At 41.7% G+C, this 25,447-nt stretch overlaps 1 protein-coding gene across 1 annotated transcript in view; it reads right to left on the reverse strand.

Moving 5' to 3' along the window:
* The window catches only part of UNC5B (unc-5 netrin receptor B), a 1,477,685-nt gene that overhangs the window by 163,473 nt on the left and 1,288,765 nt on the right, over positions 1 to 25,447 (reverse strand). The window contains exon 6 of the mRNA XM_044056822.1: positions 5,463 to 5,630. Coding sequence (XP_043912757.1) covers positions 5,463 to 5,630 — 168 coding nt within the window. The remainder of the gene's footprint in view (positions 1 to 5,462; positions 5,631 to 25,447) is intronic.

A 25,447-nucleotide genomic window follows, 5' to 3' on the forward strand; every position in this document is an offset into this window, starting at 1 on the left:
CTGGGAACACTACTCAAGCCCAAACACTCTAGCCCAAAGGTTCCTGGAGTTCATAAACTCAAATGCCATGGATCAACTATACACCAATGCCAGAAGAGGAGCAAACATACTTGACCTCATCATCACGAACATGGGATCACAATGTTCAACACCGAAGTATACCCCTCACTGGTGAGATCAGATCATAAACTAATCTCGCTGGAGCTCCTCCTTGCCCCCCCACCTGCAACAAAAAGACCACAGTGAAAAACTTCTCAAAAGCCGACTTCACACTTCTAAAACTAGTGTGGTCTCCTTTAAGGCCCCTGAGCCAGTGGTAAACATTACTCAAACCGCTGAATCACTTACAAATGCCTTCTACCAGCACCTACAGGACTGCATGGATCAGGCAATCCCAAACAAAACTAAGACTCTTTGTACCAAAGGCAAGCGTCCAGTCTGGTGGACCCCAGCCATAAACAAGCTCTACAACAAAAGGAGGAAGCTACTACAAGATAGAGCAAAATCCTTGAAAGGTAAGACACCTTTGATCATTATAAGTAAAAACTAAGAGCTCTCATAAAATCATCCAAGGCAAATTTTGAGAGAAAAATCACCAAGGATTCAAAAGACAATCATAAGGCCTTCTTTAGCTATGTTAGAAACCTAGGAGGAAACTCCCAGATATGCTCAGAATTAGTTCAAAATGATGTGAAGATTACTGAACCTACACATATTGCCAACATACTGGCTGACAGGTTCAGTGCAAACTTCTCCCAAAAGGAGAGATATCTATACCAGAGGATTGTAGCCCCCAAACATCTCCGGCCCAGGTGAGAACTGCTCTCTCCAAAGCAAAAACACAGCATCCATGGGACGGATGGTGTCCCCGGCTGTGTGCTCCATGAACTCAATGAGGAATTAAACCCGCAGTTAGGACAGCTGTTTAATCTTAGCCTCACCTCAGGATACGTACCCAAGGAGTGGCGCACGGCGACTGTGGTCCCACTTCACAAGGGCGGTGCCTCCACCGACCCTGGAAATTACCGTCCCATTAGCTTGACAAGCCTTATCTGCAAAGCCATGGAGAGGATCATAATGGAACTCATAAATAAAGACATAGGGAACTTGCAGACTTTGGATCCAACCCAGTTTGGCTTTGTCAAAGGCAGATCATGCCTTTTAAACTTGGTTGACTTTTTCGAGACAGTCACCAAGGCCATTGATGAGGGAAAGGCAGTCCATACAGCCTACCTTGACCTGGCAAAGGCCTTCGACACAATACCCCACTCAGGTATCATCAAAAACTCATCAGCTTGAATGTAAACCCATACATCACAAGATGGGTTGCAAACTGGCTAAGTGACAGAACCCACAGGGTCAGAGTTGCTGGAGCCATGTCAGACTCAAAGCCTGTCACAAGTGGTGTCCCACAGGGCTCAGTCCTGGGTCCACTCTTGTTTGGCATCTACTTTTCTGAAGTACAAGCAAACACAGGAGGGTTATGGCTGACAAAGTTTGCAGATGACTGCAAACTGGCCATAGTCGAAAACACATCTGACACAGATATCCTTCAGAAGGGCCTCACAGAAACGGATAACTGGTGCCAGAGCCATGGCCTAAAGTTAAATGCCAAGAAATGCATAGTCATACCCTTCGGGAAAAACAAGGTTACCCCTAGCTACCATATAGGTGGCAATCCACTGAGCACAGAAGAAGTCATCAGGGATCTGGGGACCCAGGTTGACAGTAGCCTTTCGTTTGACACTCATGTTGCTAAAGTAGTTAGGAAAACCTTCTACATTGCCCACCTGATCATGAAGGGATTCACATCTAGATCAAGGGAGGTCATCGCCCCACTGTACTCATCACTCATTAGACCTATGATTGAGTACAATGCCCCATTCAGAATGTATCTGACCAGACACCTGCAGCAGCTGGAAAGGCCCCAAAAGTTCCTCACCAAAAGGATAAAGGGTCTCAAAAATATGTCTTATGCTGCCCGACTGAAAGAACTCCAGCTCTATTCAGTCTCATACCGCTTGCTCAGAGGTGACCTGTGCCTGACATATAAGGCCATGTCAAACCCTGATTTGATGAATATGCTTCACCTCAAAAAATCTAGATCCCTCAGAACCACAAGGGCGGGAGACTTAAACCTTGACACGGTTATTAATAGAACATGCTGGAGGGACAGATTCATCACCCAGAGACTCCCTATGCTGTGGAACAAAATCCCGGTACATGTGAGGCAGAGCACCTCGCTGGCCTTGTTCAAGAGGAATCTTGACCAATGGATGGGGGATCGCAGATATACCCCAGGGATTACTTCAGTGTCACTGCTTGACAGAGGCACAGCAAAATAATAGGCATAGTTTTATTCAAACTAAAGGGGTGGCGAAAGCCAAATAACTATGGGCTAGGCTTATAAATGCCCTTGGGCAGATAGCCTAGTATGAACCTATGAACCTATGAACCTATGAACATGGTGCCCACTCCCCAGAACCTGATATTCAGTGTTATACAAAGTAAGCAGACAGGTGACATCTGGGAATTATTGTAAAAAATAACAGGTTGTGGACTTTGGGTAGGACACTATACAGCCTTGGTGGAGCAATCCTAAACAAGATAAAGAAGGAGAAGGATTTGGGAGTAATAATTTCTTCTAAACTGAATCATGATATGTAATGTCAAAAAAGTTAAGTACCAGAGGAAGGGAAATAAGGGTGGTAAAAACAGTACAGTGTATGAATTTCCTGAATGGGAAATTAAATGGTATGAGGTCATGCGTAGAAGGTTGAAGAAACATATGCTTCAGTAAAGACATAAATAAAAAGAATGGAGTAAAACTTGAATGTATCACAATGTTAAGAAGTGCAAAAGGCAGATTTGATAAAGGAAGGACAGTGAGTGCAAGAGTTATGAAAGAGGAACAGCTCAGTTAGGTTAAAGAATACCCTACATACAAGACAAAAAGAATGGCAGGGCCCTGGGATACATTGAGTGAACCAGTGGTAAAACACAAATCATCCTACAGTCTCTGAATAGCTTTGGGCAAAGCAAAGGAAAGATGGAACAAAGGGAGAAGAGACTTGGAGACTTGCTGCAACCCATAAGACATGCTTTATTTATTTATCGTGTTACCTGGTTGGTGGCAATGTCTAAGAATCCTTTTCAGCCATGACCAAAATTAATTAGACAGCAACAATTTGCATTAAACATGTGTTTCATAAAATAAGGTACCAGTTATAAAAGAAGGAAAACAATCATCCAAAACAATCAAATAAGATAGAAGTGAGGCATGTAACAACATTTTCCACAGTCAATCAAAACAGCATTTCTACCACATCATAAAAGCACATCAGTGGTCTTCTTAAAGACATTGTTAAACCTTTCTTTAAAACTCCACAAAGTTGGTTGTTCTTGTCACAGACTGTTCTATGGTGCAGGCCCACCTTGGAAACAGCCCTTCCTCCAATGGACAGAAGAAATACAAGACACTGCAGGGACAGTTCTTCAAACTGCTTCCATCTCAGAAAATAGGCAGTACTCCTAAAATATCATTTCTTTGCTATGATGGAGAACACTGGCCATTAATTAAGTTGAAAAATGTGTGAGTATAACAGTAATGCATCTCTAGCTGTGAACAGCAAGGTAGTCAGCTTTAGGTAGAAACATGTAGTGGTGTTCCTTATTGTGGGAAAGAGAAACAAACTCGACATATTTTTTTGTCAGTTTGTCACACTGAAGAATTGATGGTTGAGTTCAGGATAAAAATAGGTGGCACATACTGAAGTCCTGGCTTTAGCCATACACTCCATGAGTAAAATGTTCATCTTTGGTTAACCAAATGGAAAATTCATGATAATATTTCATTTAATTGAAGACTTTTTCTTCTGTAAGCTCTGGCTGGTGTAAAAGAGTTTCATTAACAAACGTACTTAGGTACTTTTGGCATTCGGCTGCTGAAGCCTGACCCCCTAGTAGAACTAGAATTATGATTCCAGTTTAGAAAACCTTTGAGATTACAAAAGCCATAAATGTAGATTTGCTAAAGTTAATAGCTAATATTTAGCAAACTGCCAGTTCCATACAACAGCAAAACGTTTCTCTCCTTCTTTGTGCAATGTTTTAGTGCAGGAAGCAGTAATACCATATCAGCTGCGTAAGATGTAACACTTAACTTTGAAATGCCAAAAGACATACAGTTAATAAGTAATGAAAATAGGAGAGGTCCAAGGACTGAGCATTAGGGAAACTCGGCCTTAATGATCCTACTTTAAGACACATTAGAGACTGAATGAATGCCAAAGGGCCTACAAGCAAGCCAGGATGCAAACCTGTATACCACATTTTCATTAAAATCACAGGTACAGAGAACATCCTTAACAAAGGCCATGGTGCACAATTTTGAAAAGCCTTTTTAAGTCAGAAAGGTATGGAACTTTCTCCATATTGACATTAAATCTGATAAGTAATTGAGTACATGGCTAACTTTGTGCTAAACCCCCCTTAAATCAATGTTGTTGTAGGAAAAGGCTAGAGTAATGATCTACATACTGAAGCAGTTGTGCATAAGCTATCCTTTCAAGGACGTTTCCTAGATGGTTGTTGTTATTGTATCTTTCGGCTTTTCCCAGTTAGGGGTCGCCACAGCGGAACTCCGGTCCATTAATGATTGGCAGTAGACCTTCCCTAGATGGTACAGGCAAATAATTTTTGCATGTCTAAAACTGTAAGAGACAATGCCAGTTCTAAGACAGAGGCTGAAAATTATGAGAATGCTTTTTGAAAAGAGCAATATATGTTAGCCTTAAAATGAGTCAAGGGATATATTTGGTACAGTCCATTTGGTCTGAGTCAAACTTTTCAGGAAATGAAGCACCTACCTCAAGAACCTTATCAGCATAGAATGAGGAACTTGACCTTGGAAAGCCTTTTGAGGACTCTGGTGCAGGGGGCCAAATATCAAAGCAAATTTTGATCAATCTGTATACTTTTCTTAGCAGATGGTAAGTTCCCTGAAAGTTCTCTGAGTGCTCTGTAGGACATCTTTAAGTGACTAAAGAGCATCTTTCATTTAGTCTAAGATTCCTGGATTTACATAATAAGTGGATAACCTGCTGTGCCTTCTTAGGTCCAAGACTTTTTGGTGCTTAGAAAGACTTGACAAAGACAAAGACCTGAATGAGCATGGGTCCTTTGTTCACTCACACCTTTTTGCATCTTTTGTACATGATGTATTGTTCACACTATGTCACTTAATAAGAAGATGAAAAGGGTGCAGAAAGACTGTTCCCTCAGACCATAGGCATAAAACATTTCAATTACCCAGAAAAGACATTAAATAAGAACCCAAGCAAGTAGATCAAAGCAAGGAGAAATGACTCACTTCATGATAAAAAATGAATGGCAATGTTTCAGTAAAGATATACAGGTACACCTCTTGAAAAACACTCAGAAAAGTAAAAGGTATGGCTTACCAGGACACATGGTAGTGCAGGCAAGTTTTTGGAAGGGTGGACCATCACAGAAAGTGCCACCATTGAGAGGTGCTGGGTTGGTACAAGTTCTTGTACGTTTCTGGTAACCACGCCCACATCGGTTGCTACACTCCGACCATTCAGTCCAGGTTGACCATCCTCCATTTACTGTTGCAGAAGGGAACAGTGCAGGACAGAAAATAAGATATATACCACACATAGATTTAAGAAAAGACATTTAATTATAAAGATGTGTAAAATTTGTTGATTTGTTGATTTGGAGGAGTCTTCTGTCAAAGGTTTTACAAGTTCAGCTACAAATAATTTAAGCAGTCCAGAATGAAAGTTCCAGTCAATCTGAAATTAGAGCTGGATCAAGGTGTGAAGGATATTTGAAAAAATGCCCCAAAATGGAGAGAAACATCCAGAGATGCAGAGATTCCAGACTCAGAAAATTAATTACTCCTTAACACTCTTAATACAATATGCTATTATTTTTCTGGAGGGCTAAATTTTAAAAAGTAAACTATTCATCACAAAACCTCCCGCAACACACAAAGTACACACATTTCACGCTACTGCTCATTATATTCTAAAACGTCTGGGATTCCATAACACGAAAATGACGTACAATTCTAGTTAATGTCACACTTCTACATGAACTGAAACTGTTCATTGCAAACACTTATTGAATAGCATACTACTAAAATGAAACAAGCAAGTTAAACAACACATTAAAATAGCATTTTTTGTATGCATGTGTTTTGGGTTGTGTTCTTTTGTGCAAATCTCTCCTTCAGTTTAGTAAGTTTATTTAGTTACTTCATTCTTAACTGTAGCAGCTTTCATAGCTCTCCTTCTGTTAGGGACTGAAGGAGGCAGTCATCCAGATATAGCTAGATATGTACCTCTTTTGTGTTCAGATAGGGTGTGGTGGCTATCACACACTTTGTAAATACTCTAGTTACTGTAAAGAGACCAAGAGCAAGGATGCAAACTGGAAAAGACTGTTCCTGTGGTACTCTGACAGGGCATGCATCCCCATGTAGCCATGTGAAATTTTATACATCACCCAGCTGTTTGAAGTAATTATTGCTTGGCAGTCTCAAGACTGGCTTAATGTTTTTCCAAGGTGAGCGTTTGATACATTTGAGAAATTGGGGGAAAGGGTAGGAGCAAGGGAGAAATGGTTCTGTCAGGAATGGTTAGAAAGACCAGATTGCTACCTGTATCTTTCCATGACTAACCCTTCTTCATTTCAGTCCATTTTTGTTTCTCAAATGTAATTTTGTTCTTGGCTTGCTTCCTAGAGTGTAACACCTGTAAAAAGGGTGGACTTGGAACAGTCATTTCTGCTATATTTGAATATATGCAGATTTAAATGCTGCTTTACAGTTTCCATAGCCTTGCCCTTTTCTTCCAACGTCTTAAAGATCTCTTGTGTTGGGTTCCCAAAAAAAAGGTCCTTGTCCAGAGGAGCACTGAGAATTGCCTTTATCATCTTCTAGTCATGGCCGGATCCTCAGCCAGGCATATTGCTCTATGACTGACCCTATAGCATACATCCTGGATGCTGCATCTGTTCTGTCATAACTACACTTCATAATGTGTTTCCCCACTTGCTAAGTCAATTGGGCAAGCCTTGCAATTTGTGCCCAGGGTTTCACCTCATAACCTATTCCTTATATTCTCTGACTGCTTAAGGACTTTATCTTGATATTTGCCCACATACATCTGGAATTTAATATACCTGAAAGACAAGGTGGCTGAAATAAAAATAAAAAAAAAACTTCTTTTGAATTTGTTCAGAAATGCTTTCTCAGTCATGGGTAGAACACTGGAGCCTGGAACCATCTTTGTCGTGTCTAAGGTGATAACTGCAAAATCCACAACTGGGTTCTTGTAGAGGTATTTAAAAGTCTGCTGTATGCAGTAGAACTGATTGGGTAGTTTGGAGCTGGGGAACATGAATTCATTTCTAGTGAAGCAGCCAAAAAGGCATCCTCAAAAGCTTCAAAGACAGGAAAAATCACTGTAGGTTTCCATTCCTTTAAGTCCAAAAGGTCACAGTATTTCATTAAGTATGTTTCCCATTTAAAATGATCACTCAACAAGGAAAGTGTTTTGCTGCAGGAAAGATCTAGCTGTGTCACTGATAAAAATGTTTTTTTTTTTTTATTTATTTGAACTGCACCACAATGCTGATAGCATAAGCTGAATCTTCTGCTTCTTCCGAAAAATAATGAGTTCACTGTGGCTGAAATTAAGTCCTCAGCAGAAGAAATTAGAGTGCTCAATAGCAAAGAGAGTCAGATGGCTCAGTAAGGCTGCTTGTCGCTGTGCAAAAAAGCACTTCTGATAATTTCGTAATATCCTGTAAAGTCAGGGCTATTCAATTCAGGCCGAGCACTAGCATGGGTAGTGTATGGAACTCCAGCATCTATCTTTTCGAATAATTCAATTTTCAGGAGGTAGACAGGCTCTTCTAAGCTAATCTGCCTTGCTTTGCCCATCTATCTTACAACAGTTTTGGAGGCTCTAGGGCAAGTGATCCTATATCTTTTTCCCCCCAACTACATTCTTCACTCTAGATGGATGTCCACTCTTTTCTAGAAAACAGTTTCAGAAGTACTAACTTGATGGTACTCAGCTCAGGAGGACATATTATCAGGTCATTTATGAATGATTTAGCACCGGGTTCCCCACAAATGTCTGGAGCAATGCTGGAGACAGGTGGCCCTCTTCCATCTGCACTCCGACCCAGTGACGACTGGAGTTCCTTTCTACCTTGCGTCCAGCTGTCTCTGGCCAACCAGAGATCTGCCGTGCTGTTGTATCATTAAGTTTAGGCAAGATTCTGACTTAGCGGCATTCAGTCATAATCCTGCAGATGGTAGCTTCACACCATTGGCTCCTCAGCCAAGCACATACACCAAATGTCTGAACCTGCAGTTTCTTTTGTACTGAGCAGGATTACTATCGCAATAACACATCATCAGTAGGGTAAAACTAACCTGTCTCTCAATGGTCTAAACCAAGCTCTCATTCCCTATTAGAGGGTGAACAGTCCAATGCTTGGTGAATTCTGCTTCACAATGTTAGGAAGAGCCGACACCGAAGGATCAAAAAGTGACATTGCAGTGAATCCTTAGCTCCCACAAGCCAGTTATACCTGTAGTAACTTTTCTGACACCTTCTGCTTAAAACCCAAAAAGCAAGAAGGATTGTGAGGCCCCACTTTCACTAATTTCTGTATTCATACTGAAAATCAAGATCAAGCGAGCTTTCATCCTAGTGCTCCACAGAAGGTTTCTGTCCTCAATGAGCTTGCCTTAGAAAGCCTGCATTACTCTTTGACAAGTGTACTGCCTAATTCAAACTCCCCATCTGACACTGTCCCTGGAGCAGGTCGCACCTGGATGCCCGGGTGCTTGGAGCCAGAAGCAACAGCCACAATGGGGCTCACCCCTCCCGCCTCACTGGGTAAGTGAAAAAATGATAAGATGGTTGGACATAGACTGGCTGGATAAAGCAGTGTTGACTGTGCCTACAGCAGTTTGCACTTAGAACAGCTGCCCCTTTCATCCTGCCTTAGTTATGATACTAGCTTTTCCTACAATTTCAGGCTGTATGTAATACGGTAACTTGTATGGCAAGGGTGTAGTCTGACATAATTTTACTTACCCGAGTACTTTTTAATAAGAATATTTTAAACATTATGATTTACAGTTCTCAGAACTACTTCCCACAATGCAGATATTTACATAACTTGCTGAGACACTAAAATGGTAATCCAAGAACTGCTTTTGCTGTAGATATCAGAAGGAGCAGCTACAAATTGTACATCCCTTTATTAGTCATGCAAAAAACACCATCTGAGAGGTGTATACTTTTTAAGTGAAGGTATGCAACAATATGAAAATGAGATACAAAATGTTGTGTTTTGGCTGTCAATCTACTGCTCAAGGTAAAAAAGTTTTATAATTTCAGCTTCAAAATACATACAACAAATTTGGAATAGATCACATGCAAAATGAAACAGGACATGAGCTACCAGTTTAGAAATTACAGTGACAGCAATGTGCAGTGCTAATAGTACCATATGTAAAGCAATAGTCACAGCCAGACAGAATGCATGATGTACACGGAGCATACAATACATCATTCTATATTTTTAATCACAGATGCATAAGCTAGTAGAGCTCACCAGCTGTGGAAAATGTTTGCATAAAACACAGTCTGAATACTCCTCAGAAGTGCTGTGCAAGGTATTACAATCAGTGGGAATCATGCTGACAAAGCTGGACCCGTGTGTAGGTAAGTGTCAATGAAATGTTTTCAATCTGCAAACATTCCAACAATGCACTGGACAAACAAACGTAGGAAAAAAGACTAAGGACAACACTCATGGAGTCTGAAGGTTTGGGATAGGTGGTGTCTGAGGCGGACAGACTGCGATAATAAGGCAAGAATGCTGGGCCAGAGTATTTCCACAGGCAATAGGAAGTGCTAACCTCAGTGGACAAAGGAGATGCACAGCTGAGCCATATGTTATGTTAGGACTTATGCACATGTTTAACATCACCCGTTCCTTCCATGAAATTTTTTTAAATCATTCAGTTCCATGAGGCTGGATCCACTATGCCCAGCATCCCTATGTAACATATAGTAAAATACCTGAAACGGCTTTTTTGATTTTACAAGGCATTCACAGATGGTATACAAACTTTCATCTCTAACTTTGGCAGTATCTCAGTGGATCTCATATCAAAAGAGAGGACTATTAATTCTGCCTGCTAGAGAAATAGTCGCTAGATTTTCGTGTGGGGGTGATATACTTTGAGACAGAGTTATTATCTATAAAGACTCTGCAAAATCTATTTTGACCTTGAAATCTAGAGCTAGGCAGGGTATAATATACCTTCATGTAATAAAGGCTTAATTAAGCTGATGATATTTGCTGTGTAACACCTTTTTTGTTTAAAACCTTCATTTATAATTCTGTAAAAATATCGAAGATTATTATTGGGTCTCTGATCTTAACAATGACATTATATGTTTCAGGTAAGGATATCAAGAATTTCAACTCAAGAGCAAAGCAAAGGTGAATGTTGATATCCATGTAAAGAATGCATAACTTCTATGGTTATGATTGGAAGGACCGGATTATAATTCTTTGTAGTGCAGGGAGCTTTGCTATGACAGCTGTAACACACTAACTGCTGCCACACAGAGAACGTCCATCCAATAAGAGCATCAGGAAGCCAGTAAACACTTCAAACACAAAAAAAATCTGAATAAAGTGGTAACGTTGTTCTAATGGTTTCCTTCCTCTCTTCTCCTGGGGCTGCTGAGGACTGTTAAGTTAAAGATCAGTGCTTACCAGCACGGACGTTTTGCATAACAATTGTTAAACACATTTTTGACATCAGAAAGGTACTTAACAAGCTGTCTTTTCAGCAATGTAGGGTCATAACTGGTGTGTTCCATGTACTACATTTCTGTTTGCTTATCTATTTTTAAAGTGTAATTTGTTTGTTTGCGTCTTTCGGCTTTTCCCGGTTAGGGGTGACCACAGCGGAACTCCGGTCTGCTAATGATTGGTAGTGGATTTTTACGTACCGGGTTACCAGCCCTGACGCACAACCTTCAATGAAGGCACAGCCCATTCACGTATGCCTCCAAACAGAAGACGCTCTTATTTTATTTTTTGTTCTGCTGAATAGCTGCATACTTGAGCTGTTTGGTTAGCTTTTACATACCTACATCAACTTTATTACAAGCTGAGATAAGTACAAACTTGTAGTGTTAAAAAGATAGTACTGCATTTTATTTTTTCTTTTTGATTGTTTCATTGAATATTTCATTAAAAATAGTACTGCATTTATCTGCTTATTTATTTGTTTCATTGAAAATTGTGAGCTCTCTCTCTGTCTGCAGTTAGTGGGTTTATTCTTCTCACTTCATTAATATTCGGTGTAGAAGTCTTAGCCTAGAGGGTTTCTCTGTGCCTTAAAGTCTTAGTCCCTTATCTCTGAAATTATTTCTGCTGAATAGCTGCATATTTGAGCTGTTTGGTTAGCTTTTACATACCTGCATCAACTTTATTACAAGCTGAGATAAGTACAAACTTGCAGTGTTATAAGACAGTACTGCATTTTTTTCTGTTTTACTGTTTCCTTGAATATTGTGTTAAAAATAATACTGCATTTATCTGCTTATTTATTTGTTTCACTGAAAATTGTGAACTCTCTCTCTGTCTGTAGTTAGTTTTCCCACCCACTCTCCCTGTTCTTGTTGTGGTATTAATCTTGATGGCTTTGGAATTGACTGCCCATCCTGTAAATTTGTGTTTGAACACTCCTCCTGGGCCCATCTCATTTGCTCACTCAACCGAGTACAGTGAGATTATATTTTGATTTCAGACACTCCTACCATTCCCATCTGTTCTGCTCCATCCCAGCTCTATCCTAGTCTAGTCTCATTAGCTCATCCTGCCTAATACAAAGAGAACATTTGAGTAGGCATACCCACTTGGGCCCTGAACTTGTCTGATTGAAGACTGCTGGAACAAGGCTCAGTTCTGTTTTTTTTTTTACTGGTTAATTGGGTAATTTGTTTAAATCAGTTTTCTCATTTTCTATTGTTATATTAAAAATGCATTGCATCTGCTTTTACTGTTTTTGTGTTTCTTCCTACTTTATAACCTTTTTTTGCTTTTGCATCTTCTTAAAAGTACTTAACTCTGTTTATTCTGCTACATTTATTACTGCTTGGCAGTAGCCTGATTAAATTGTAACTGTTATTCTAAGTGTTTTGGTTAAAGCACTTGGGCTTCAGACCAGTTGTTTTACACTAAGACAGTTTGTGGTCTGCACTGTTGTGGCAGGACAGGTAGCTTACATCCTTCTAAGTTGGGAACTGCTGACTGAAGGCTCAGTGTCTGTTATTCTAAAAGTGTATTAGTTCTGGTTTAAGCACCTGGTCTCCAGGCCAGTTATTTTACATTAAGAAGGTTTGTGGTCTACACTCTTGTGGAAAGAGAGGCTAGATTCTGCCCTTCCGAGCTGGGAATTTCTGGTTAAAGGCTTATTGTGCCTGCTTATTTGAACGTTTTTTCTGATATTGGTGCACCTTGTCTGCTGTAGCATAGACTATATTCAGGTATGCTGAATCTAGCTTTGTTTGTATACATTGAGCACTAATCCAGGCCATCTTTTTTCGAGAAGGTTCCCCTGCACTCTAGTGGCAGGCGTGTGCGGTTAGAACTTGTCTGATTGAAGACTGCTGGAACAGAGCTCAGTTTTGAGTTTTTTACTGGTTATTTGGGTAATTTGTTTAAATCAGTTTGCTCGTTTTCTATTGTTATAAAACAAATTACACTTTATTCATCTGTTTTTACTGTAATTGTGTTGCTTCCCACTTTATGACCTTATTTTGCTTGTGCTTCTTCTTAAAAGTACTCAGCTGTATTATTCTGCTGCAGTTATTACTGCTTGGTAGTAGACTGATTAAATTGTAACTGTTATTCTAAGCCTTTTGGTTTAAGCACTTGGGCTTCAGACCAGTTGTTTTACATTAAGAAGGTTTGTGGACTGCATTGTTGTGGCAGGACAGGTAGCTTACATCCTTCTAAGTTGGGAATTGCTGACTGAAGGCTCAGTGTCTGTTATTCTAAAAGCACATTAGTTCTGGTTTAAGCACTTGGGCTTTAGGCCAGTTATTTTACATTAAGAAGGTTTGTTGTCTGCACTCTTGTGAGAGGAGAGGCTAGATTCTGCCTTTCTGAGCTGGGAATTTCTGGTTAAAGGCTTATTGTGCCTGCTTATGTGAACTGTTTCTTTCTGAAATTTCTTCACCTTGTTTGCTGTAGCCCAGAAGTTAGTAGTTTATCGGCCATTTGGGCTAATTTCTATCTCTTTCAATTCCCTGCTATAAAAACCACATTTGCACATTTTTTACACTTGTATTAAGCTCAGCAAGTGCCTGCCAGGTGTCCTGCAGAGTTCTACAGCAGCAGAGAGACAAAAGAGATACTTTGGAGTGATTAAGTGCAATTTTTCTGCATTTTTTGCTGTCTTTAATTCTGCCTAAAACGCCGATTTGTTAGAGTTTCTGTGATTTAAAAAGAGTATTTCTGCTACATATTGCACTTATTTGCTGCCTGCACTTGAACTAAGTCATTTTTGTGTTTAAATAATCTGTTTAACTGTTGTAGGCTACATACTAAAGTGTGATTGCTATTTCTGTGCATTTAAAGTGTTTTTTTATTGTATCTGCTCTATTTTCTGAAAAAAAAAAAAAAAAAAAAAAAAAAAAACAAACAAAATAAAAATATATATATATATTTGTTTCCCACCTTTCTGAACTAGTATAGTCCAGTTTTCAGGTTATTGCTGATTCAGGGTTGTGTTACAAGTTTCTGTGTTTGCCCATACCTTACTTGGATAGAGGGAAGTTTCTCTGTTCACCTGAGAGAGGGGAGCTTTGAGCAGCCTATTTGTCCCTGGAGGAGTGGTTTCAGCCCAGACATTAGTAGTTTATTGGTCATTTTGGGCAAAATTCTCTCTCTTTCATTTTCCTGCTATAAAAACCACATTTGCGCAGTTTGCGCTCCAGGCAACGCCGGTTAGTTAAGGTTAAACTATTCCCAGCTCCATAAAGTCTACTCTTCAATTTTTCCCTTGGAACTAGACAACCTTTCAACTTAAACACAAACCATTCATTTCAGAGCCCAGCACTTTCTCAAAACTCATAGCAAGCACTAATTAACCCTAGCACTAGACCCCCCTATACTGTCCAGAAGAACAAGGCTCTCTATTCGTCCCTACCAGCCAATCAGTAAAACAGCTCACTTTACCTATTCAGGCATGTCCAAAGGGCAGTTTTGTCCAAAGGGCAGTTTCAGGTGTACTCTCCAGTCCAACTGGTAAATCTGGGCATTTTGAGGCAATGTTAAAACTGCCTCATGTACACAGACAGCCCTCTCCTCCTACCACCAAACACTAATATATGCAAGAGATGCAATTATACAGTCAAACTGGAAGCAAAGCTCTCTCAACCCAAGACTGGAACGAACAGTCAGAAGGAGAAGGGAAATACTTGCAACACACCACCAGTCTCACATACACCTATTAAACCAACACCAGCAAATACACACATAAATACACTAAAACATACTCCGAGGCTCTAAATAAAAATCTGCAAAAGCAACAGAGACGTCTAAAGCAGATATCCAAGCAACTTCCACACCCCATCACAAACCATTAAACACATACTTCACATAATCAGTGTGCCACGCAATCACAGCCCTTAAGGCAAAATAACAGACCCAACACACAAGTAATAGGCAACTCTATAATCAGGCACACTGATGGCCCACTAACTAGGCTGGACAAGGAAAAGGTTACAGTTAGCTGCCTGTCGGGCACCAGGATCTGCCACATAACACAAGCACTCAGGTTGCTCCAGAACGAGTACAAATATGACTTTGTCATTGTCCATGTTGGCGTGAATGACCTGAGACGTACCTCCCTGGACTACATGAAAACAGACATGGAAGAGCTCTCTAATCATGTAGCCCAGGTCGGTATAACCCTGACCCTAAGTAGCATCCTGCCCTCACCAAGAATGATGCCACAGTATAAAGAAAAAAATGATCAATTTCAACAACTGGCTAAGTTTCTGGTGTCATTCAAAGGGGATTCATTATCTGTCCACCTGGGATGACATGCTCGACAAGCCACGTTGCTTCGCAAGAGATGGCTTGCACCTGTCACCCTTAGGCTTTCAAATACTGGCCAAGGCTTTTGCCGCCCCCATAGTGCCTTTTTTAGGTAAGGCTCAAAAGACAAACCCACCACTGTAAATAGCACAAGTAACCAAAAACTGAGGGTAATGCTGCTCAATGCCAGAAGTCTAAACCTCAAAATGCATGCATTCGAGGCACTCCTCAGTATGGAAAACATCGATATCTGTGCAGTAACAGAAACCTGGTTCAAGGCTCCAGAGAGCACACCAGCACTACCAGGCTATAACTCATACCATACTTTTCGGCCACAGAACCTGGACCGAAACACAAAAGGCAGGGGTGTATCCATATTCATCAAGGATACCTACACCTCCAGGTTAGCGGCACAGCACAATGCCTCAGAGATCATCCATGTGCAATTAACAATGGGCAAAACTGCAATTGAAATTATAGCTTGCTACAGATCACCCAACATGACCTAGGACCCCCATTCCACATTTCTGGAGACACTAGAAAATATGAAGGTCCTACCAAATGCACCAATATTGGGTGATTTCAATTACCCAAACATTAACTGGGAGAACTACTCAAGTACTAACTCTCTTGCCCAACGCTTCCTATAATTTATCAACTTGAATGCCCTGGATCAACTGGTCAACACCCCCACCAGAGGTGACAACATATTGGACCTGGTCATCACCAACATGGGTGACCAGTGGTCATCCCATCGCTGGTTAGATTAGACCATAAACTAATCATGCTGGATAACCACATTCCGCCCCCACCCCCAATCAAGGAAACCACCATGAAAAACTTTTCAAAAGCAAACTTCACATTACTTAAGACCAAGGTGGAAAAGTTCACAGCCCCCATGCTAAAGGACAACTCTGTCCAAGCTGCTGAATCCCTTAAAAAGGCACTCTATGAGCACCTGCAAGAATTCATGGATCATGCTATCCCAAGCAAAACCAAGACTCACTCATCCAAGAAAAGGAAACCAGTCTGGTGGATCCCTGCCATAACAAGCTATACAATAGAAGGAGGAAACTTGCACAGAAAAGAGTAAAATCCCATGAAGGAAAGACATCTCTGATCAGTATCAGCAATAAACTACAATCTCTCATGAAGTCATCCAGTGCGAGCTTCTAAAGAAAAATTGCCAAGGACTCCAAAGATAACCACAAAGCGTTCTTTAGCTATGTCAAGAACCTAAGTGGAAACTCTGAGCTCTGCTCTGAGTTAGTGCAGAATGGCACAAAATACACAGAACCGACTGATATCACCAACATTCTGGCAGACAGGTTTAGTGCAAACTTCACCCCTCTCTCACCCCCTAAAGGGCTCATAACCATACCAGAAGAATGTAGAGCCCTGGCAATCATTGACACACAGGTTAAAACAGCCCTATTCAAAGCCAAAAACACAGCTTCAATGGGACCGGACGGTGTTCCAGGCTGTGTCTTACATGAGGTCCAAAATGAACTAACCCCTTACCTAAACACACTGTTCAAACTCAGCCTCTCTACAGCCTACATACCAATAGAGTGGCACACAGCAACAGTTATCCTGCTCCACAAAGGTGGAGCCACAACGGACCCAGGGAACTATCGCCCTATAAGCCTGACTAGCCTGGTCTGCAAGGCTATGGAGTGCATCATTATGGAATTCATTAACAGAGATATTGAGAACCTCCAAACATTGGACACTACCCAGTTTGGCTTTGTTAAGGGTAGATCATGCCTTCTAAACCTGGTTAACTTCTTTGAGACAGTTACCAAGGCTTTAGATGAGGGAAAAGAGGTCCACACAGCCTACCTAGACCTTGCAAAGGCTTTCAACACCATTCCCCATTCCGGTATTATAGACAAGCTCACCAGCCTGAACATATACCACTATATCACAAAATGGGTTGCCAATTGGCTCACAGATAGAACCCACATAGTGAGAGTTGCAGGCTCTAGGTCTGACTCTAAACCGGTTACAAGTGGCATCCCTCAGGGCTCAGTCCTGGGACCCCTCCTGCTTGGTATATACTTTACAGAGGTACAGGCAAGCACAGGAGGACTATGGCTGACCAAGTTCACAGACGACTGCAAACTGGGGGCCATAATTGACTCTCCAGCTGATACAGACATCCTCCAGAATGGTCTCACTGATACCTGGTGTCAAAAAAATAGCCTCAAGCTAAATGCCACAAAGTACCCATGAACTACCACATATGTGGTAGTCCCCTAAATACAGAAAATGTAATAAAAGATCTGGGGACCCAAGTAGATAGTAATCTCTCCTTTGATAATCATATTGCCACGGTGGTTAGAAAATCCTTTTATGTGGCCCACCTAATCACAAAAGGGTTCACATCTAGAACAAAAGAGGTTATTGTGCCCCTCTACTCATCACTCATCAGACCCATCATAGAGTACAACACCCCATTTGAAATGCATCTTACAAGACACCTGCATCAGCTGGAAAAACCACAGAAGTACCTCACCAAGAGGATTACTGGCCGCAAACAGATGCCCTATGCAGCCAGACTGAAGAAACTCCAGCTGTACTCGGTTGCATACCGCTTGCTCAGAGGTGATCTCTGCCTGACATACAAAGCCATGTCCAACCCAGAATTGGCGGACATGGCTCCACCTAAAAAAAACAAATCCCTGAGAGCCATATGCTCTAGGGATCTAAACCTCACCACAACAATAAATAGGACATGCTGGAGGGATAGATCCCTGTCCCATAGACTCCCCATGCTTTGCAACAGGATTCCAATCTACATTAGGCAGAACCCCTCACTAACACTCTTCAAGAGAAACCTTGATAAGTGGATGGGAAACAGAAAATTTACCCCAGGGATCACTGCAGTGGCTCTGTTGGACAGAGGCACAGGGAACTAATGTCTCTGCTGGACAGAGGCACAGGGAACTAATCTAAGGGGGCGGCAAAAGCCAACGCATTCTGGCTAGGCTTACAGATGCCCTCGGGCAGATAGCCTAGTACTTACCTATGAACCTATGAACTACTGAATATTTAAGAGATCATGACTGGTGAATATGGGGTATGCATAATGAACAGCTGCATAACAAAATGTGGGTATTTGACCTTCATAATGTTATGCTTCACGCTATTATTACCATTCAGTTACTCATGGTTGGGTTATTTTAGGGTCAAACAGCATTTTGGTGTTCTTGTTTTGCCAAAGTATTTGGCAGGTTGCACCACGGTGATCTTCATTTACTCAATTTCTGGGAAATACTGTGTGTTTGTGTGTGTGTGTGTGTGTGTGTGTGTGTGTGTGTGTGCATGTTTGCCACAAAATAATTTTGAACAAGTTTCAATTACTGTTGGTAAGACTGCACTGAAAGGGATGGGGCTCAGTTCGGAGGGTGAAAACCTAAAGAAACTACAGGGGATTATAACTCAGATCTGCAGTGATATAGTGTAAAATTTATTTGGGTTTGTCAGGTGCTGTCTACTACCTAAAGCACCAGTATACATTTGCTATACATTCTTAAGAGCAGTCACCCCTCACATATTACATGACTTGCAGCAGTGTAGATCAAGAGACCATACCCCTGCTCATATCACATATGTGCCAGCAGTGCATTGTTAAAGCCTGTACCATCACATACTTTTGGTGTCAGTGGTAGAAGTGAAACCCCATCCCACTTCATGTTCATCACATCTTGGAATATAAAAAAAGAATTAGTTGTCACATGTTCAGGATAGGATATATGTGTATGCTTGGTCAAAAAGCAAACTATTCACCAACTTCTAAGTTTGTTTATTTGTTAGCCACTGTAGATTCAATCTCAGAATCATCTCAATTCCAAAGGATAATTGGAGAAGAATAAAATATTCAAAATATACACATTTTCTCTTTAATGGGTGGTCACCAATCAAGGTATGTGTTTGTACCTATCTACTTCAATGAAATGAGTGATCCTGCATCAGTGATACAATTTTAAATCAGGACAGGCCAGAAGAAAAGAAAGAAGCCAGTAGATTGTCAACAATAATCCAGGTTCAGAAATGAATCAGGATTGACAGAAGGGTCAACAGTCATCAACTATCTGAAGGCAAGTTGGTTTGTCTGGTGAGAAAACAATGGGGACTACCAATGTAAAACTATCATGTGGCTTAGGCCAAGTACTACCATAAACTGCCATAGATGTGTGTGTGTGGGGGGGTAGATGCTTAGATATATACAAGCTTACACCCCTAACCAAAAAAGCAAATACACCATAAACTTTAAGCACAGTAAACAAGAATAGAGGTATAGTCAATAGAAGTCAGGGGGCTGGAGGGAGGGTAACCAGGACTGCAACAGTGAATACACTCTAACATCTACATTTATGGTAAGTGTACACAGCTGTACGATGTTCTTCATTTTTCACTGTTACAGTCATCACATTTGGGTAAATTCCCAAAGCTAAGGATGGGAGGAGGTAATTAGATAGCATTAGGACCAGCTATAAGGCCTGCAAGACTGCAGTGGCAAAGCCAGCTCTGGATTTAGAAAAAAATTGGTAAGTGATAATACTTGGTGAAGGATGTACAGAACTCCAGGGAGCAGCTTTTAGGATGTCCCTGGTAGAGACACCTCTGAGAAAGGCTGTAGAGGTAGATGCAGCCCTAGTTGAATGTGGTCTTATCCCCTGTGGGGTAGGTTTTCCATGGTGCTTATAGCAGAAATGAATGCAATGGCCTATCCACTTAGAAATGGTTTGTTTTGAAATGGCCTTCCTCTCTGCCCCTGCAGCAAAGGCAACCAGCAGCTGTTCAGATTTCCTGAGAGGCTTAGTCCTGTCCAAGTAAAATCTAAGTTGTCTGTACACGTCCAAGGAGTGCAGTATTCATTCCCCTTTGTTCTGTGGATTAGAAAAGAAGGTTGGCAAATGAATGGACTGATTAAAGGCCACACTGGATACCACCTTGGACATGAAGGAGGGATTGGTCCTGAGGGACACCTTGTCAGCATGAAAGATGATGAAAGGCTCCACTGCCATGAGGGCCTGTAATTCAGACACCCTTCTTGCTGAAGTGATGGCTAGAAAGAAGGCTGTTTTTCCAAGAAAGGAATTACAACTCTGCATTTGCAGTTGGCTCAAAGGGAGGTAGAGTGAGCTTTTCCATTACAAAGTTAAGGTCCCAGGCTGGAGTAGGGGCTCTCCTAGGTGGTCTTAAGTTTTTGGCCCATCTGAGGAATTGCTTCAGCAGTGGTTGAGAGAAGAGGGGTGGTTCTGTATTGTAATGAGCTGAAATGGCTGAGGCATGAATTTTGATGGAGGAAAAGAAAAGGCCCTTGTGAAGCATCTCAGTTAAGTATTGAAGAATATGGGGTAAATTGGGTGCTGCTGTGGCCATCCCCTGAGTTTGGCTCCAGGAACAGAATCTTTTCCATTTTCCAGTATAGGATTTTCTAGTACAAGGCCTCCTTGCCTCCAGAATGACATCCATCACTTGCTTACTGAGGAATAGTAATGGAGAGATCAGGTAATTAGCCAGGCTGCCAGGTTCAGGGTTTGAAGCTGTGGCCGCAGAATCTTGCCCTCCTTCTGGGACAGCAGGGCAGGGGTCTGAGGCAGTTGCCAGGGTGGCAGCAGTGACACACTGCACAAGAGGGGGTACCAGTGTTGGCATGGCCAGTCTGGTGCAATCAGTATTGTCCTTGGTTTGTCCTGTTTGATCTTTAGTAGTACCTTGGAGAGGAGAGGCAGAGGCGGAAAGGCATAAACTGATAGGTTTTTCCAGGTGAAGGACAGGGCATCCACTTTCCAAGCTTGTTTGTGGGGAGTCCTTGTGCAGAATTTGTCCAATTGGTAGTTCTGGGGAGAGGCAAACAGGTCTATTTCTGGGCTCCCCCATTTGTTTCTCAACATGTTGAATATCATTGGTTCCAGTTTCCACATGTGTGGGTCCATGTGATTTCTGCTTAGGTCGTCTGCCAGTGTATTTAGCTTTCCTGGCAGGAATTGAGCCTGTAGGTGCACTTAGTAGCTCAGAACCATGGCTAGTCTGCAGAGAGGGTAGGAGTAGGCTCCCCCCTGCTTGTTTATGTACCACATAACAGCGGTGTTGCCTGTCTTTACCAATAATTGTCCTGGAAGAATGTGGTCCTTGAAGGCTGTTACAGCATTCTGTACAGCTAACATTTATTTTTGATTGATATGCAGGTGCATTTGATTTGGGTTCTGTTTGCCCTGAATGCACTGCCCTGCCAAGTGAGCACCCTCATGCATAATCTGATGCATCTGTTAGGGTTTGGGAGGCAGGGGGTAGAGTGAATAGCAGTCCCTTGTTTTGGTGGCAGGCCTCTGCCCACCAAATGAACTCTATCTGTAGACAAGGTATGATAGGAATCATTGATTCTAGATCCTGAGAATGTTGACACCATAGGCTTTTTAGATACCATTGTAATCTCCTCATATGCAGTTTTGCATATGGAATTAGTAGAATGCAAGAGTCCAAGAACCCCAAGGCTTGCAGTATTTTCCTCGCAGATAGCTGGGTCTTTGTGGCCAGTAGTTTGAAGTAGAATGTCAAATGAACTTGTTTCTCTGGTGGGAGGTAGGCCATCTGGGAAGTTGTATTCAAGCTTGCTCCCAGGAATATAATTTGTTGGCAGGGTACAAGATGTGATTTCTTTTCGTTTATGGTGTACCCCAGAGAAGTTAGCAATTTCTTTACAAATGCCAGATGATTTAATAGTATGCCCTGGCTTTCTGCCTGAATTAGACAATCGTCCAGGTATAGGTATATTTGAATATTTCTTTGCCTGCAAAATGCAATGACTGGAGCTAGGCACTTTGTGAATACCCTGGGCACAGTAGATAAGCCAAAGGGCAGTGCAGAGAACTGACAGTGCATGTAGCCTGCTCTGAAGCTTAGGTATCTTCTGTAAGATTCCCTTATTGGGATGTGCAGGTAGGCTTCCTTTAAATCCAGTGTTGCCAACCAGGCATCTTTGTCTAGCATGAGAAGCAGCTGAAGAAGAGTTAGCATCTTGAATTTAGGGATTACCAAAAATGTGTTTAGGATAGACAGGTCCAGGATAGGACGCCAGGAATTATCTTTTCTGGGTACCAGGAAAAGTCTTCAGTAGAAACCTTGCCCCCATTCTTCTTCTGGGGCAGGTTGAATAGCCCTGATGCTTAAAAGAGAAAGAATTTGCTTTTGAGCCTCTGCCCAATGATTTTGGGGTAGGTCTGGCCAACTGTTTGGGGTTGGTAAGGAGTGGAAGTGAAATCTGTATCCTTGGGAAACTATATTTAAAACCCATTTGTCTTGGATAATGAATTCCCAATTTTTTGCATGCAGTGCGATCTTTCCCCCTAAAGGAACAGTCAGCTGAGCAGGGCTTGGAAGATTTAATGTTAAGTCATTGCGACAGTTTACCATGGGGGAGACTTACTTCTCCCTGCTTTGGAAGTGTGAGCGCCCCACTGCTTAGGCCTGTGAGTACCTTGGGACTGAAGCCTGGATGTTCTGCTGGTTCTGGGTTTGGACTGAGAAGGCCTGGAAGAGGCGGGAAAGGACCAATTCTTAGAGGGCCAATGCCTACTAAATCTGGGAGGCTGTACTTGCAGGAAATCTTTAACCGTTTGCATAGATTTAGCTTTTTTCCTCCATCTTTTTAAGTACTACTTCTACTTTGTTTCCAAAGAGGCGGTCTTGGTTTAAGGGAGCATCCAGTAATTTAGCTTTAACATGATCTGGCAAAGATTGCTCCTTAAGCCAAGCATGCCTTCTAAGTACAGACCCTGTGACAGCATCCCTGCAAGATACCTCTAATGAATCAAAACCACATTGCAAAGTATGTTTTCCAACTTGTTCATCAGAATGCATTAAATCCTGTAAATCTTTATTTTCAGCACAGTCAGGAATCAACATCATTTTCTGTTTAAGCAATCCAATAATATGCTGCTGATACTTTAACATATGAAACTGGCAGTTTAAGGCCCTAATGGTCAAGGTTGCAGAAGTGTATACATTCTTACCCCATCTATCCAGCGCCCTGGAATCTCTATCAGAGGGGGTAGGATTTTTGGCAGTAGTAGCTTTAATGCTAGGATTTTTAAAGAGGAACTTGTGAGAGTCAGGTACCCTGTAATACCTATCAGATTTTCTGGGAACAGGAGGTAAAGAGTCAGGGGCCAGGCTAGATTCCGAGAAGGCATCATCTACAATGTCCAGTACAGGAGGGATAGCTAAAGGCCTGTGTTGAGGTAGGAGTAAGAATTCCCTAAGCCTCTTTTTGGAGTCAGAGTAATCCTGGCTTTCCCAGCGAAAATGCTCCCTAAGAGTATGCAAGGTTTCACCAAAAGAGAAATCCTCTGGAGGGGAAGCAGAGGGAATGAAGTCCTCTGCATCAAAGTCCTCATAGGTAGAAAAGGGCAAATCCTGGACATCAAGAGAAAACAGAAATTTCAGCATCCTGTTCAGAAGAATCAGAAGTAAAATCAGTCCTAGGTCTCTTAGGGGGGAAGGGTGGCTTCCCCTGATTAGAGTAATAAGGTCTTCAGCCATTCTTATCATTTGTTTTTTAAGCATAGGGACCTGACCATGTGGTCTGGGCATCGGTTTTCTAGGCATGGATCAAGTTTTAGGCCTTGAAGAAGAAGATGGCATCAGTTTAATATGTAAGTCACTAGGTCTGAATACACCCTCAGAAGCTGGTGCCTGCGCAGCGGCTCCAGACCCATCCAAGGTAGACATCCGCAGATTCCACAGTCGAAGAAGCATCTCATGGCATACCGGACTCTGAATGGGTCTAAGTAGAGGCCTGCAAATCTGAAGCAGCGGGAATCAGGGGCTGCAAAAGCACCTCACTGAGTACCGGTGAACTGGCGACTAGCTTAGGAGAAGCGTCGTCGGCAGCTTTGGACCTATGCGGTCTGTCTCTGTCTTTATCTTTGCATTTTTCAGAATGTCGGTAGTTGGATGGCTTACCGAAGCCATTTCTGGATAATTGAACCGAGTACCAAAATATTTAGATGCATAAATGAACCGATGATAAATAGTATGAGGTTTGAATAAGACACAAAACTGACAGTGAGGTACGTCATGGTCTGGGCCTAAACAAGGAATGCAGTACGAATGAAAATCTTTATGAGGTATTTGCTTTCCACAAGAAATACAATTGTTAACTTTTACTGACATTGGTTTAGAGCAAGAAAAAGGATCGCCAACGGGGTACTTAGCTTAGTTGATGACTTTGGATCTGAAACTCGAAAACGAAAATTTCAGGAGTCGGTCGACCGGCACTTGCGAACTGCTTCTGCTTCAGGCACCGCACGGCAAGAAAGACTGATGTAATGGCGTCGGCTGCATGCTTTAAACCCCTGACTACCTGACATCATGGAAGATGAGACAGTAATAGACGCAGGACCCAAGACTTTGATAATCAGGCTGACTGAGGGATACTGCAAGCAGATAACCCAAATGTGTTGACTGCAACAGTGAAACACAAAGAACATCTGCTTTAAATACAGTGGACAGCACCAATGCAGTGACCAAGGTAATCTGCAGGGGATGAGGGCACATAAAAATGTATAAACCCAGTTCTACATAGAGCAATTCACTTGAAGTCTGTATGTGAAACATACATACAATGGATATAAAAAGTGTACACACCCCTGTTAAAATGCCAGGTTTTTGTGACATAAAAAAATGAGACCACAATAAATCATTTCAAAATGTTTCCCACCTTTAATGTGATCTATAACCTGTACAATTCAATTGAAAAACAAACACATCTGTTAGGGGGAAAAAAATATAAAAAATAAAAAATGTACAATACGCTGGTTGCAAAAGTGTGCACACCCTTAAACTAATACTTTACTGAAGCACTGTTTGATTTAGTTACAGCATTCAGTCTTCTTGGGTAAGATTCTATCAGCATGGCACATCTTGGCTTGGCAATATTTGCCCACTATTCCTTGCAAAAGTGCTCCAAATCTGTCAGATTGTGAGGGCATCTCTTGAGTACAGCCCTCTTCAGGTCACCCCACAGATTTTCTATTGGATTTAGGTCTGGGCTCTGGCTTGGCCACTCCAAAACTTTAATTTTCTTCTGGTGAAGACATTCTTTTGTTGATTTGGATGTATGCTTGGGGTCATTGTCATATTGGAAGGTGAAATTCCCATTCATCTTCAGCTTTCTAGCAGATGCCTGAAGGTTTTGGGCCAAAAGTGACTGGTATTTGAAACTGTTCTTAATTCCATCTACCTTGAC

Source organism: Protopterus annectens, chromosome 14.part0 (assembly GCF_019279795.1).
Source record: "Protopterus annectens isolate FY-2018-M chromosome 14.part0, PAN1.0, whole genome shotgun sequence".
Taxonomy (NCBI): Eukaryota; Metazoa; Chordata; order Ceratodontiformes; family Protopteridae; genus Protopterus; species Protopterus annectens.